At 38.2% G+C, this 14,609-nt stretch overlaps 2 protein-coding genes across 2 annotated transcripts in view; both read left to right on the forward strand.

Moving 5' to 3' along the window:
• LOC144651975 (hydramacin-1-like) overlaps positions 1-12,948 on the forward strand; it is a 36,573-nt gene extending 23,625 nt beyond the window's left edge. The window contains exons 2-4 of the mRNA XM_078512059.1: positions 11,376-11,469; positions 11,769-11,850; positions 12,726-12,948. Coding sequence (XP_078368185.1) covers positions 11,376-11,469; positions 11,769-11,850; positions 12,726-12,864 — 315 coding nt within the window. The 3' untranslated portion in view covers positions 12,865-12,948. The remainder of the gene's footprint in view (positions 1-11,375; positions 11,470-11,768; positions 11,851-12,725) is intronic.
• LOC144651627 (collagen triple helix repeat-containing protein 1-like) lies at positions 547-3,188 on the forward strand. The gene is made up of 4 exons (XM_078511564.1): positions 547-626; positions 1,929-1,983; positions 2,233-2,520; positions 2,829-3,188. Exons 1-4 carry the CDS (start codon positions 547-549, stop codon positions 3,186-3,188), a joined length of 783 nt encoding a protein of 260 aa, XP_078367690.1.
• Positions 12,949-14,609: the final 1,661 nt, after the last annotated feature.

The raw sequence follows: 14,609 nt of genomic DNA on the forward strand, positions 1-14,609 counted from the left end.
AAAATGTTGTTATGCTTTGCGCTAAAAAACTGTTACATTATTACGCCACATGGAACAAACATTTGGCAGATGTTTATCGGTAGAGATTTAAATAACAGTACTATTCGTAGTTTGGTTGCAACTCGGTCACAACCTTTTGCCCAACTTTAGCTCTTATCTTTTAAGAATAACCCTTGGTATCACCGTTAACAATCTGTTCACAATATGGACTTTTCGTATTCCTTATCCCTTTTTTAAATCTAATGGACAAAAAATATCCGGATTTGGATTTTTCCCAAAAATGCACCCCCAAAAGAATGAGGCAGTATACTTGCTTATAGAAGGTGCTTATGACATGTTATAAATTCATGTTAATTTCGTGTAAAACAACTCATCCGTTGCGCTCATTTATTATGAGTTGTTGCATTTTGCTTCAAATAATATTACATCTCTCGCTGTTACATGATAGAGTGTTTTTCGTTTAAAAATTAGCTGAAGGCATACATAATTTTTTTCTTTGTGTTTTATTTACTACTCCCTTTTTGTAACGAAGCTTTGTTCAGGACGATGAAGTTTCAACAATTAGTGATCTGGTTTAGAAATATTCCTGATACTCGCAAAGGGATATTTTTCAGAGGGTCCGAATGGTAAGTTATAAGTAACGACCTCCGGGAGGGGCCTCAATGTATAAAACTTTTGAGTCCGCTCATCCTTAGGGTCTTGGAGATGTGCTATTCACGCTCTAAGTTTGTTGACCTTAAAAGTTTGTTATGTTATTTCATGTTTTTATAAATATATCAACACCTTGGGACGTTTGTAAACCACAGTTGCGGTAGATCGCAAAAGAACAATCATGAACTTTGGCCAACTTAAACAATGTAATGGATTTACGCAGTAAGGCAGTTCATTCGCAATTGACATGATATAAAAAAGGAGAGCATTTGTCAACAATACACTCTCTAGTCAGAATGTAAATGTTTGATTGCTAGAATATGAATGTGTAATGTTGTGCAGCCACAATAACGTGAGGTGTCATCGTTCTTGCTTGAACCTCAGTCTTGCAAAGATGTTTTCACTATATGCTAGAGAATATTCTGTGAAATTGTTTCGGTTTTAGAACGTGCTCAGCTTTCGAACCTCTCTTAACGTGGAACTCATTAAAGCGGAACAGAACAATAACATAAGACAACTTGTTTTAACACGACGCTCATATACGAAGGAGATCAAGTTAGTAAGAAAATCGCATTTACCTTCAATAATCACAATTGCAAGGTAGGTGCTTCATCGATAAGGTCTTCCAAACTGCAACGAAAGAAACTTCGCTTCCCTTTGCTAATTTGACGAATCACAGAAAACTATTCTTTCCCACTAACGGCTAGCCCAAATTCTTAAACGAATTTGTACTTGCGTGTTTGAATGTTGGAAACCGCAACACATTAAAAATCTTTTTTTAAAACTAGTCGCTTTTCTTCGAGAAAAAAAAAAAACAACTAAAATTAATTGCCACATAAGTGATCTCGTTCGCATCAGCTCTTTTTTTTTACCCGAAATCTTCTTATTCAGCGTTATCTAAATAATAAACAAAAGATATCACGTTCTCAAACTCATTAATAATTCATCTAGTTAAAACAAAGGAAATCAGAACCGTGACGAAGTTTGGAAATCTGATCTTAATTAGCATAGATTTTGACGATTTTATTTTTCCGTCTTCGTTGTAGTTTTAGTTCCGATTGAGAAGATATATCAACCACTCGACAGAGTGTTTCATCACATTTCAAAAAACCTCAAAGTTCGTCAAAAATACTCCGCTGCGCGTCGTACTTTCAACTCTCTTCTCGGTGTTTGGAAATGTGATGAAAAACGCTGTCTGTAAACACTGGAAGAGAAATTACATATCTCCGTGCACTCATGTATTATTCGCTATTCATTGCAATTATTTCTATCCACAGGTCAAAAGATCTCGATGGCGCAAAATCGTATAAACATTTCACTGATGACCTTCATGTTATGTTTATTGTTTTTGCCGCAGATAACATTGTGCTCCGCGGCAGACAGTAAAACAAGTTCAAATGATAGGAAAGTGAGTTCATTTTTGTAACAAAAAATTGTGCCCATGCTGTAGCTTTATAATGCTTTTCAAGATCACATTGGCTACTGAATTTACCTACTACTTTTGAAGACAATAACAGGCGTATCTTTCGACCCATACACATACTTTAAAAAAAAAGCGCACATTTTACTTTTTTATATTAGGCACCTCAGGTGACGTCAACAGATGGACCTTGTGGGCACGATCCTTGCTTTTGCTCGCCGGGAAGCCCAGGTATTCCAGGAAGCCCTGGACCTGCGGGACCAGCAGGTGTTGCAGGATCACCCGGCCCACAAGGACCCGTGGGTCCACAAGGAAACCAAGGATATGATGGCAAAAAAGGAAGCCAGGGCCCTCCAGGCCCCCAGGGTCCTCCAGGGACACTGCGAATTAACTGGAAACAGTGCGTGTTTAAAAATCTGAACGACGACAAGGACACAGGATTGATCAAGGTAAATATTGCACTCGAATACTAATTTAACTTTAAGTCTTAATCGTTTACTTTAACAGATGGCTTTTCCCTTTTAGGAGACTGATTCAATGGCATTGGATAATATATTCAATTATAAATTTCACGAATCATCCCCATACAAATATATTAAAAATGTAAGAAAAACCTTCATCAATTTTGACGCTTCGTTACTGCGATCATTACAAAAGGTTTTTGACAGTACTATACAAGACCTAGACCTTAAGAGCTGTCAATTTCCCTCTCTTATCAATACTGAATCTTTCAGGAAATCTTCATTTTTTTGTGTAGGAATGTGTTTTCAACAAAACGTCTAACAGTACCGGGCTGCGCGTCGTTTGGAATGGCGATCTTCGCATCTATGGATGTCATGCTTGCTGCAGGCGATGGTATTTTACCTTCAATGGTGCTGAGTGCTTGGCTCCGGCGGAGATTGACGGTGTGGTCTACATGATATATGGGGCTATTGGCAAAAAGAATTTATATCGTGTACGGCAAATCGAAGGAGTGTGTGAGAAAGTCCACAAGGGGATCGTGCGCGTGGTATTCTGGGTCGGTATCTGTGCTGGGTACGGATCCGCTGACGCAGTAACAGGTTGGAAATCAGTGTCCCGGATCTACGTGGCAGAAGTACCACCCCCACAGGCTTAAAGCTCGATGCTGAAAGGGACGCGGGCAATATAATTTCAAATCTTGTTTTTCGGGTGCAAAATACGTATAGACACCTCCTAGCTATAGATACTTAGAATAAGCATTAAAAGGCCTTAGTAAACTTTGTGAAATCGTCATTATAGAAGTATTACATCACAAGTTTAAAAGGAAGTTAGGACTTGCGTAAAGCTGATATCAGCAATATGTAGCCGATGATGATGTAGAAGCAGATAAACTGTAAATAAATGGTTTTGGAGATAAAATACGAAATAAAACTAAAATGCAAAAGAAAATATTGCCAAAGTTGGAGTACGTTTCAAAGACAAGGTTTTACCGCTTTCCAATGGATAGGTGCAGTTTAATGCACTGATAATGGTTCGTGAAACTTGCCAGTTATTAAATTAAAATAATGAACGTTTATGCCTTGTTCCTTATCAATTCGTTATTTTACCACCTAACAATAATCAATGAATGCTGTTTTAGTATCCAAACACTTTTAAGGACATATATATATGATAATGCAAATGCGGCCTTACACTACTGAAGACCTGAAAAAAATTTTCAGGCTCTGAGCGGGAGTCGAACCCACGACCTTTGCGTTGCCAGTGCAATGCTCTACCACTGAGCTATCAAAGCCACATGAGAGCGGTCGTATATGGGTAATCCCTTTATGGTGGACATGATACTCGGCCCAAGTATATGTGAAATAATACACATTTATTTAATAATACACATTTATTTATTTCACATATACTTGGGCCGAGTATCATGTCCACCATAAAGGGATTACCCATATACGACCGCTCTCATGTGGCTTTGATAGCTCAGTGGTAGAGCATTGCACTGGCAACGCAAAGGTCGTGGGTTCGACTCCCGCTCAGAGCCTGAAAATTTTTTTCAGGTCTTCAGTAGTGTAAGGCCGCATTTGCATTATCATATATATATTTCATTGCTACTGCTGTACACACATTTATTTACTTTTAAGGACGTTTGCGCTAGTTGTTTATGCGCATGCTTACTGCGCACGTAATTCATGTCGCAACGTCACGTCACGTCATGCATCGAGCGCGCGCGCTGAGAAAACTTTCCAAACATGCATAGGGTGGGTAGCCGTTACGTTAACTTCGCTTGCAGTTTTCTCTCTTAAACGGTCGGTGACCCCCATTTTGTTCGGGATATATAACCTTTTGGGATAGATCTACCGACTGACAAAAACTGAGCCAAATTTGAATGTTAGAAGTTTTTTTTTTTTTTTCATTTTCTCTTCCCGCGCGCGATCGAAACACTGAATCAGTCACATTTTGCAGTCTTGAATGTTTGCAAATGCAGTTCTTAAAGACAAGATTTACCTTAAGCGACTTCTAAAGCCAAATATTTTTGTTCAATAGTCCCACTTGAATAAGCTCGGATAAAGAAAGTTGGCCTGCATCAATTCATTTAAAATATATTTTGTCGCCAGAAGTCGCTGAGGTCATATCGAGTGACGAAATCAAATTTATCCAAATAAGCGCCTTCTTTCAGATATCGTATCTCGGAAACAAATTCGGTGACCCCCATTTTTTTTTTACATTTGTGACATACGTAACTCCTAAACTAGCAGTGGTGAAAGTTTAAGAAAAATTGCAATGTTGAAAGATTTTCGCGCGAACGTCCTTAAAAAATAGTTAGACTTCAACGGAACCCGTTTTGACTTGTATAAATCTTGAGGCAGTCGACTTACACACACGGGGGGAATAGGGGTTGGGAGGGGGCTATGCAGAAAGGCTCCGGAAAGGGCTACCTTTGTCAGAGGGTCTGGTTAGCAAGAAAAGTAAATGGGTAAGGGTATCGACCTCGAGAAGACGCCTCAAAAAAATGTATAGTTGAGTACTCCTCTCCTCGGGCATCTTAGAAATACCAAGGCTACGATGGCAAACCAGGAAGCTAAGGACCCAATGGACCTCAAGAAACCAAAGGTGACGCAGGCGATAAAGGAAGCCAAAGAAGCGCCCAGGGTTTCTCTGTAAACAGTTTTCAATTCAAAAACAGAACGCGTCAGACGATCCCAAAAATCAAAACGTATTACAATCACTACTTTTCCGAATTTATAGGTTCTTTCTAAAAGTTTTTATTTATGAGTTTCCAAGATTAACAATACCTAACCATTTTTCTGAAGCTAAAGATAAAGTAATAAGGCCGAAGCAAAGACTCTTTTAACAAGCTCAATATGAGTACTTATTTTTAGTACGCTGGTTTTAACAGCTATCTAAAATTGGAAATCTACCAACGCGAGCTGATCAATATAATCCTTGCCATTTACGCAAAGGAATAAATAATTTGACCGTTCTTGCACTTACTAAGAAATCTATTCCCAAATTAAACCCCGGATATTCTTCTACAAGCTGGCCAGTGACATGATATGGACAAGAGGGAAAATGGCCCGAAAACGGCCAACATCAATTGCATTTTGCGAGTTACCTGCTTACATTTTTAGGGCCTGTTTACATAATTCCGGAATGACTTTCATTTGGAACGAGTTACATCAATCCCCATATATTTCTCCTTATTAAAAACTAGCAATGGTATATTACAATTATTGCGTTTTGATTGGTTAACAGCAGAAACCCATAAGGGTTGAAACGTGTAACGCGTGCGCGCAGCGTTTAAATATACACTTTGCTAAGTACCATATTTGGAAACACGAAGAATTTGTACGCGAATGCTTTATACACGTAATGAATTTTGACCTAAACATCGTAATTTTCTTACTGAAACTAAAGAAATACATCAAGTGTATCGAAGCGAAGTTCTCCAAACTACTTCAAGAAAATGAAACAGGAGAATTTTTAACTTTATTCAACCAAGCTTGTTCAAAAACAAGATTACGCGATCGAGCGCGAGCTAGCGCGCGCTCTGGATTATAGTAATTTTGATTGGTTAAATGTTTCTCGTGATTTACGAATGTGCAAACGCTTTGTACAATGTGAATCATAGAGAGTTACACGTTTTCAACCCTTTTGGGTTTCTGTTAACAGGCAATGGTATAAGAGCTCATATACCATTGACCACAAATATGGTAGCCGATACGCGTCAACGAAAATAGCTGGGGAGCCCAAATATTGCAATTCTTTGGGCGTTTTTAATAAAACAATTATTCCACTCGTGCAAACAGTTAACGCGCGCTCGTGGAATAATTGTTAAATATACGTTAACTTAATGCCGAGACAAAATCTTGTTCCCACACAAGTCATTCTGGTTTGGTTTCAAGTTCAATCCAGTTTTTGTTCCGGAATGAAGTTTTCGTTCTGGAATGACATCTCATATTGGTATCACGTAGTGGCTCTTCATCTACAATACATTAAGAAATTAAAAATACAATTTATCTACATTATACAATAAAATTTAAAATTCAAAAACACAATATATACACTTAATTTATAGCTATTTACAATTATGGAATTATCTCTTAATTACAAGTTTACCTAATTTTTAAAATATTGTTTAAGCTGTTTCTTAAAATCGTTAATGAAAACGCCTCCGCATAGGAAGGTCACATTTTGACCTCAGAGCAAAAAAACGTGATCCTCTTTCCTATTAGGAAGAAAAAGAAGCAGCCCTGTGATCGAACTGCTCGTTAAAACTGCAGATATGGCCATTAAATTAAAATGGATACCATTACAAATTCGCGCGAAACTGGCGCCATCTCGCCCATATAGCTTTTACAGACGATACATCATTGAAATGAACAAGACCTTCCTAAAGTTTTTACTTCTTCTGAAACAAGTAAATAAATTTAATCAAAGCTCGCATTTCAAAACATTTCAGCGTTCTGTTTGAATTGCAAACAAACTTTGAGATTTAATTTTTCGGCATCGGCATTATGGCTTTGATTGTCTGGTGTGAAAGCAAGCAAAATGCAAATTGTTATAGCGAAATATAATTTTCTAAGTTTCCTTTGCCGTTTTCAAATCCTCTTTTATTATAGACTCCAATAACAATAAAAGCAGCAAGCAGTTATCAAGCTAGATAAAACATTTGCTCACCTCAGTCAGTTATCTGATACTTGATCGATTCTGTTCTTTTTCTATTTCTATTCAGGTTTTTCGTCGTATATTCCTGTTGTTTGTCCTATTTGCAAGCTGTGCATTTTTAAATGTCTCAGTGGTTGAAGGAAGGCCGACTTCTGGCTTGGGTAAGTGAGGTTTCTTGTATGATCTAGCATTTGGGGCTAAGCTTGACATTCTCAATTGCGTTGAAACAAAAATGGTACATTGCTAGCAAGTCCACGGTTTAAAACGAAAAAGATCATTGGAATCAATTTCGCTATCAAAACGTTCTAAATACTCTATTTAAAAAAGCGACGCAATGTTCATTGACCATGTTTTACAAAGAACGGATAATAAAACAAGTTATAACAGTTAGCATATAAATTGTGGGACAGATGCAGCTGTTGCAAGTTGTCACAGGAGAATGTTTCGGTGTGGCCGGTTACTTCAAGTCGGGAATATTGCTGTGCTTACACCACATTATATAGGACACCAAAAACCATGCCGTGCCTTCATGTTACCCTGCGTGATGCCAATACAAGTGACCTTTTTCTACTTTATATATTAATTGACTAAAATAATCACTTAAGTAGCCATAACGTTATGAGGGGGACATTGGGGTTTGCGGTATTGGCCAATACTTGGCTTTACACTAGAAGCTAAGTTAGTTTCAAGTTAGCACTTGACTCAGGTGCACTCGAAAATCTCAAATCGCATTTTACAAAATCTGGCTTCACACTCGATGAAACGTATATTACTTGAGATACAAGCTGTCAATAATCTTCAGAATCGTGACAATGCTGCACGCTGCTTTCATTTGGCTTTTATTTCCTATTGGTCAAGTGCGTTCTCGAGTGTGGTGTAGACCATACTTGGCGGCGTACTTCGGCTTCTTTGAACTACGAAAGTTTCCATGGTCACCAAGTAAAGTTCAAGTAAGTATGATTTACCCCTTCACACTCAAGTAAGTTCCAAGTGCACTTAGATTATACTTACGAGCTCTAGTGGGAAGCTAAGTAATTTTTCATGCGGTATTTCGGTAATTTTAATCTTGAATTGCGGTATTGCGGTATTTTCAAAACTTGCGCGATACACTTTCTAGCGTTTAGGTTGCCAATAGTCAGTACAAAGATGTATGTATCCTTCACTTTTTTCCGACCATTTTTTAGCCGTTTCCGGTCGTTTCGAAAGCAACTTGAACCACCCTTATTTTTTCACATATTTGAATTCACAATTTGACTTCTTAACAACCAGTGTAGCCTTGCATCGTTTTCACGGCCCACCGCTCGTTTTTGTTTCTTTTTTTTGCCCTCGCGTCAACGTCTGCGGTATTGCGATATTTGCGCATTTTTTTGCGGTAATGTGGTTTTCAGCAACCCCTAATGTCCCCTTTCGTCATTAATATTAATAGTGATAAAATATCGTTTATTGATGATGACTCTAATGCACTTGGAGAGTCGACGTGCACAAGATAACGCTCGCATAACTTATAAAAACACTGCAAGAAGATTTACACTCAGTCGCCAGATAACAGCATCACATTAGCAGCAGTTATCGAGGATACGAGGAAATCACAATCCAGCCCTGCCTGACTGACAAAAACCATGGTAGGAATAGTTTATTTTAAATATTAGAAGAAAATAACAAGCTAGGAATTTTCAAGTCTGATACTAGGCCACAGTGATCTAGTTCAGCCTCCTCCTCAGGCGCCTCGCTTTTAAGAAAACACTCGAGCTAACAATCCAAATTTAAAATAAAATGAACCATATCTAGATGGTTCCTGCACATTTTTCGCGTTTAATTTGTTGCTATATTTACCAAACTCACAAACTAAAATATTTAAAAAGAAAACTGCTTATTACACAATGTTATACAAGATACGTTGCTATGATATTTCACTCACAAACAGATTTTTTCCATTGATAAAACGAAGTAGTATTCAGCTAAACATGGATTGTATGATGTATGGTAGATGATTTCTCAGTTGGTGTTCTTGAAAAGCCGATTAAAACTTTGTTCCTTAACTGGAATCTCCTTGTAATCTTTGTTACCTTATTATGATCCGAAAAGCTACGCCTAAGGGGACGCCCTGGGTTTCTTTGTAAACAGTTTTAATTCTAAACGAGAACGCATCGGACGAATCCCAAAAATTAAAAATTATTACAATAACTATTGCTCCGAAATTATAGGCTCTTTCAAGAGTTGCTTTTTCCGAGTTTCCAAGATTACAATACCTGACCATTTTTCTGAAGCTAAAGATAAAATAAGGAGGATGCAATGACTCTTTTAACAAGCCTAATACAATAGGTCATTTTCAAAAATTTTTTTTTTTTTTTTTTTTTTTTTTTTTTTTTTTTTTTTTTTTTTTTTTTTTTTTTTTTTTTTTTTTTTTTTTTTTTTTTTTTTTTTTTACATAATTTGCAGCACAATGTCCACACAACTCGAGTACTGAAACGATAAACAATTGCTTACCGTCAAGTCGCTCTAGATCTTCGCACGGCATCGGCAGAAATGAATACCGCAGATTTATCGGCAGCAACATCAAGTGTTGTTCAACCAAGATCCTCCACAAATATTCAGGAAAAAATCTTTGTGCAAGAAAACATCCAGTTTTCACCACAGTTCTGCAGACATTCCGCCAGTAAGCTTATAATCCAAACTTTCAGGTGGATCCTTCGCCAACTGCTCTTTCAATTTTCAATTCAAGTAAACTTCAAAAGCTTTGATTCAACGGTCAAAATGTTTTGCAAGCAGGTTTTTGATCAGATTGCAGGTTTGAGTGGTGTTAAAGGACCATTTTGCTAGATTGTGACGAGGATTTTATCGAAGATTAACTAGATTTGCCATGTTTGAAGATTCTGTAAACTGTTTCGCGCATGTCGGTTAGTGTCGCTTAAATGTACGTTTTCCACGCATAAATTGAGAGGTCAATTAAATCGACTTTAAATGGTTTCCTTCTGAAAAACTTTGAGATCGCTTGTTGTTGAGATCACTTCGTGTGTATATACAACGAGGGACCGCGACTCGGTGAATATTCCACCACTATTCACCTCGATTTCAAAGAATAATTGTTAAATATACTTTATTTCGAGACAAAATTTTGTTCCCGCGCGAAGACCGCGCACGCGAGAACGCCTTAGTTTCGCACTACTAAGCATACGGCGATACGGCTTTTACAGAAGATACATTAGTGAAATGAACAAGACGTTTCTAAAGTTTTTAATTCTTCCGAAACTAGTGGGGAAATTTACTGAAAGCTCGTCCATTTCAGCGTTCTGTTTGTAAGGAAAACACATTTATTTTTTTTTCTCCCTCCCATTGCATTACCTCGTAACATATGTCTTTGATTGTTTGGTGTTAAAGGAAGCTCTGTGCAAATTATTATAGGGAAATAATGGTTTAAGTGCTGGCGAAATACAATTTTCGAAGCTGATCTCCCCGCTGTTTTCAAATTTTCCTTTTCTTAGAGACCCACATATCCAATAAAACGCAAACAATATTTCAAAAGACTTAGTTGGAGTTTGTTAACAGGTTTGTAAAGTTAAATTATAGTTTCTGGGCTATATCATTGTTCGGATTAATACTATTTTATTATTTATTTTTTTCTTCGTCTTTTCTTTGTCAGAGAAATTAGCTACACAACTACACTTGTAAGTCCGAGTTGAAATAAAGGTGATGTGATGTCTGTGATTTTGAAGACTTTCGCGCGAAAGCAGTTATGTAAAAAAATATGTAAATGTTGTTTATAGCGGTCATGCACTTAGCTTCATATCTCTTCGAGAATAGCTAGTTTACCGGCAGGCATGCCACTGAAACAGAGAAAAAAAATACTTAAATGAACATAACAAGGTTAAAAATCCCAACTGGCAGGGGGCAGACCAGTTGGCTATATACAAAGCGTGGTCGAGGATTTGAACTCGGGACAACCGAGAAACAAATCCAGCTAGTGGCAGGGGCTGCAGGGGCAGGCCTCGAACCGGGGACCTCCGGATTACAACACAAGCGCCCTATACCACTCGGCCACGCTTGCCTCCCTAAAACGAATAAATGCGTCCTACACTCTTTACAATGATCTAGTTATCAAGCTAGATACTGTAAAACATTCGGTCACCTCAGTCAGTCATCTGATACTCGATTCTGTTCTTTATCTTTTTATGTAAAGGCTTTTCGTCGTACATTCCTGTTGTTTGTCGTATTTGCAACTTGTGCATTTTTAAATGTCTCAGTGGTTGAAGGAAGGCCGACTTCTGGCTTGGGTAAGTGAGGTTTCTTGTATGATCTAGCATTTGGGGCTAAGCTTGACATTCTCAATTGCGTTGAAACAATAATGGTATATTGCTAGCAAGTCCACGGTTTAAAACGAAAGGGATAATGGAAATCGATTGCGTGTTTTATTATTCTTATAGAAAAAGTGCAAGATGATGATGATGATGATGATGATTACTATTATTATTATTATTATTATTATTATTATTATTATTATTATTATTATTATTATTATTATTATTATTATTAAACTAACCAAGTACAAATACTAATATCATTTGTGCTCTAGGTAATTGCTATGAGACTTGGAGCAGGTGTAGCGCATGGAGCAAGCCATTGACTGGGATAGTGTGGCAGAGTTGTAATGGAAGGTAGAGATTTCTTTATTGTTCAGTAGTGCGTGTCTTTAAACCAAAAGCAAAGTAATTACTCTGAGCAATCACAAAAAAAAAACTAGACAATCCAGTGAGCGAAAAAAAATTCAAAGCGAATACATGTAGCCGGCAGAAAACGCGGGGAAACATGTGCAAGCAAGACACCGATTGGTTTTGGTTTTAGTTCTGATTGGCTGAGAAGGTGGCGCGGGATTTTTAAACTAATCACTAAGCGTAGTTGTTAAAGGATTGGACGCGAATGTAAGACAATCCCTCTTAGGGAGGGTGTTATTGTTTGTGTGAGGAGAAGAGACGTCTGTCGTGAGTGAATGTTGTGTTGTCTCGAATCGTCTGGCATTTGTCTTGTTTTCACCTTGCAAGAGAAGTAATGCAAAACCAAAGCAGACAAAAATTACTTTCGATGCTTAAGTGAAAACCGCTCTGAGACTATTACCAGTTTTTTAATTATTTTTTACTCGAGAAGAGCATTAAAACCTTTTATTAATTTTGATTGTACTCTAGTCAGTCCTACTTGTTGGACTGATTAGCGCGCTGGCGATTTCGGATCGAGCAGTCTGAACTCGAGCCCTGGCCAGGGGTCACTGTGTCGAGTTCTTAGGCAAGGCAATTCCAATAGTGCATCTCTTCACTCAGCTGGAGTATAAATGAGTCACTGTTCTGGCCCAGCCTGACAAAATGCTGGTGAGTGACCTTTGATGGACTAGCATCCCATCCAAGGATAGTAGAAATAATTTTAGGCACATCGTGCCTTACAATTTGAAGCCAAGCCCCAAGAACCATAAGCAGCTTAGGATAAAAAGGTTTTTGTTCAGTCCTATTACCATTATTAATCATTTGCGTAATCTCCACAGGTGCAAATGCCTTGGCCGTGAAGGTGGTACGTGTGGGGTGACTCCCAGCAAGTGTCCCTTAAGCAAAACCGCTTGGCAATGTCAATGCCACGGGACATTCGACAACCCTAAGCCGTGGTGGTGCAAATTTTCTACTTGAAAGTGAACAAGTCAGCGCCAAACTTCGGGCTTTAAGGAAGTTAGTGGCAGCATGTTTGAAGCATAGATGCCCATTGCTTGATAGTTGTACCTAAATATTTAGAATTTATCTAGGTGGTTAAATACCACCTAGTTAATGTTGGAATGACGGCTGATGCCTTGATTAAAGTAATAAAAGTGCAACAGCTTGCTCAAAGGTTTTGATTTTTTTTCTTTTGCTGGTTGTTAAACGGGTGCCATGTTTATGACCGTTTTACAGCGAGTAACACCCATGTGGCGAGGAATAAAAGAGAATTAGCTAGCAATGCCTGCTACAAGTGCGTTTATGACGGTGAACGCGGTAATCGACATTTGACGCAGGCACGTGACATCAGCTTAATCTGGTTCCCAGGATCCTCCCTGTAACATTTCTCGAAAACTGGCCTCGTACCTACCTCTTCCCTAGAGTCTTTCGTCTTTCCTCTTTCGGAGCAGGAAGAAAAAGAAAAGGCTGGAAAGAACATAAATTATAAACAACAGCAAACTGTTATGATTCGATTTAGTTGGTGAGGTAAGCTTATTTTGGAAATTTAAGTGGTGAGGACATGACAGGAGGTGGAGAACCCGGTAGAAAAGGGGCGGGAGGTGGGAGGAGAGAGGGCGGGAAGTAGGATTTCGTAGGTGGCGGGAACCGGCAGAAAACGAGCGAAATTTCGCAACATTTCGTTATATTTCGCAAGATATATGGGACAAAGGGGAGGGAACAAATACGTCAAGGGGCAGGAAGCGGAAGTAAAAGGTACGGAAGGTTCAGATCCCCCTGTCCCCTTCCACATTTAAGGAAATGGGCTTGGAACGTTTATTTTTTAACACAAACGCTTTGAAGTTGCTTACATAATCATTTATTTGCGGCATGGAACTATCCCTCCTTGATAACGACACAGCAAACTACCGCTCTTGCAATAGATTTCATAAGAGTGGACTGCTTACACACTAGAGTACATTCATTTAATGGGCACACAACAAGGTTTCATCCAGGAACTTAGAAGCAAGAGCCGTCTTAACATGCAAAAAAAATAAGCAATAACATATTATTTTTATTATTGACTTTATCATGGTTGACATTCTAAATGTGCCACATGCATGTATTTGTGAGAATCATTTTGCGTGACAATAATGGCCAAGCCCCTCATGCTCCAAGCCTAAGCATTCTGTTTCCCCTGATCATATCAATACATAATCAGACACACATACAGCTCATGGACCTTAACCAAATAATGAGCAAATTAAAAGAAAATTGTCATTGATATTTAGACGGAAGAATACAATAAAAATTCTACACCGGTCTAGACTAAGTAGGAAGCTCAAGATTTTATTTTAGCATCATTGCTCTCCCAGAAAACAAATGACTGCTAGGCAAGCTAGAATGAAGAAAATATATAGTTCGAGAACAGTTACTGGTAGTTCTTCTAAAGTAATTCGTAATTCAGCCACTCCGGCGACTGCAATTGAGTTTGCTAATAAATCTATCTATCTATCTATCTATCTTTATCTCTCTCTACCATTGCAGGCAGGTACAAGGCAAAGGGTCTCGGTTGCAGGATAGAGGAAAACTGAGTGGGACTGGACTAGTGAAACCCGCGGCTCCATGAAGCATGTTGTTAACTTCCTCCATTAACCATTAACACTAGAAAATGAAATTTTATCTGCCTTCCAAAACAATAAATTGCTGAAAGCTCAAAGCTCAGATTTAATGCCTAAAACTGA

This window comes from Oculina patagonica, chromosome 4 (genome assembly GCF_052425735.1).
Source record: "Oculina patagonica isolate OP01 chromosome 4, crgOcupat, whole genome shotgun sequence".
Classification (NCBI taxonomy): domain Eukaryota; kingdom Metazoa; phylum Cnidaria; class Anthozoa; order Scleractinia; family Oculinidae; genus Oculina; species Oculina patagonica.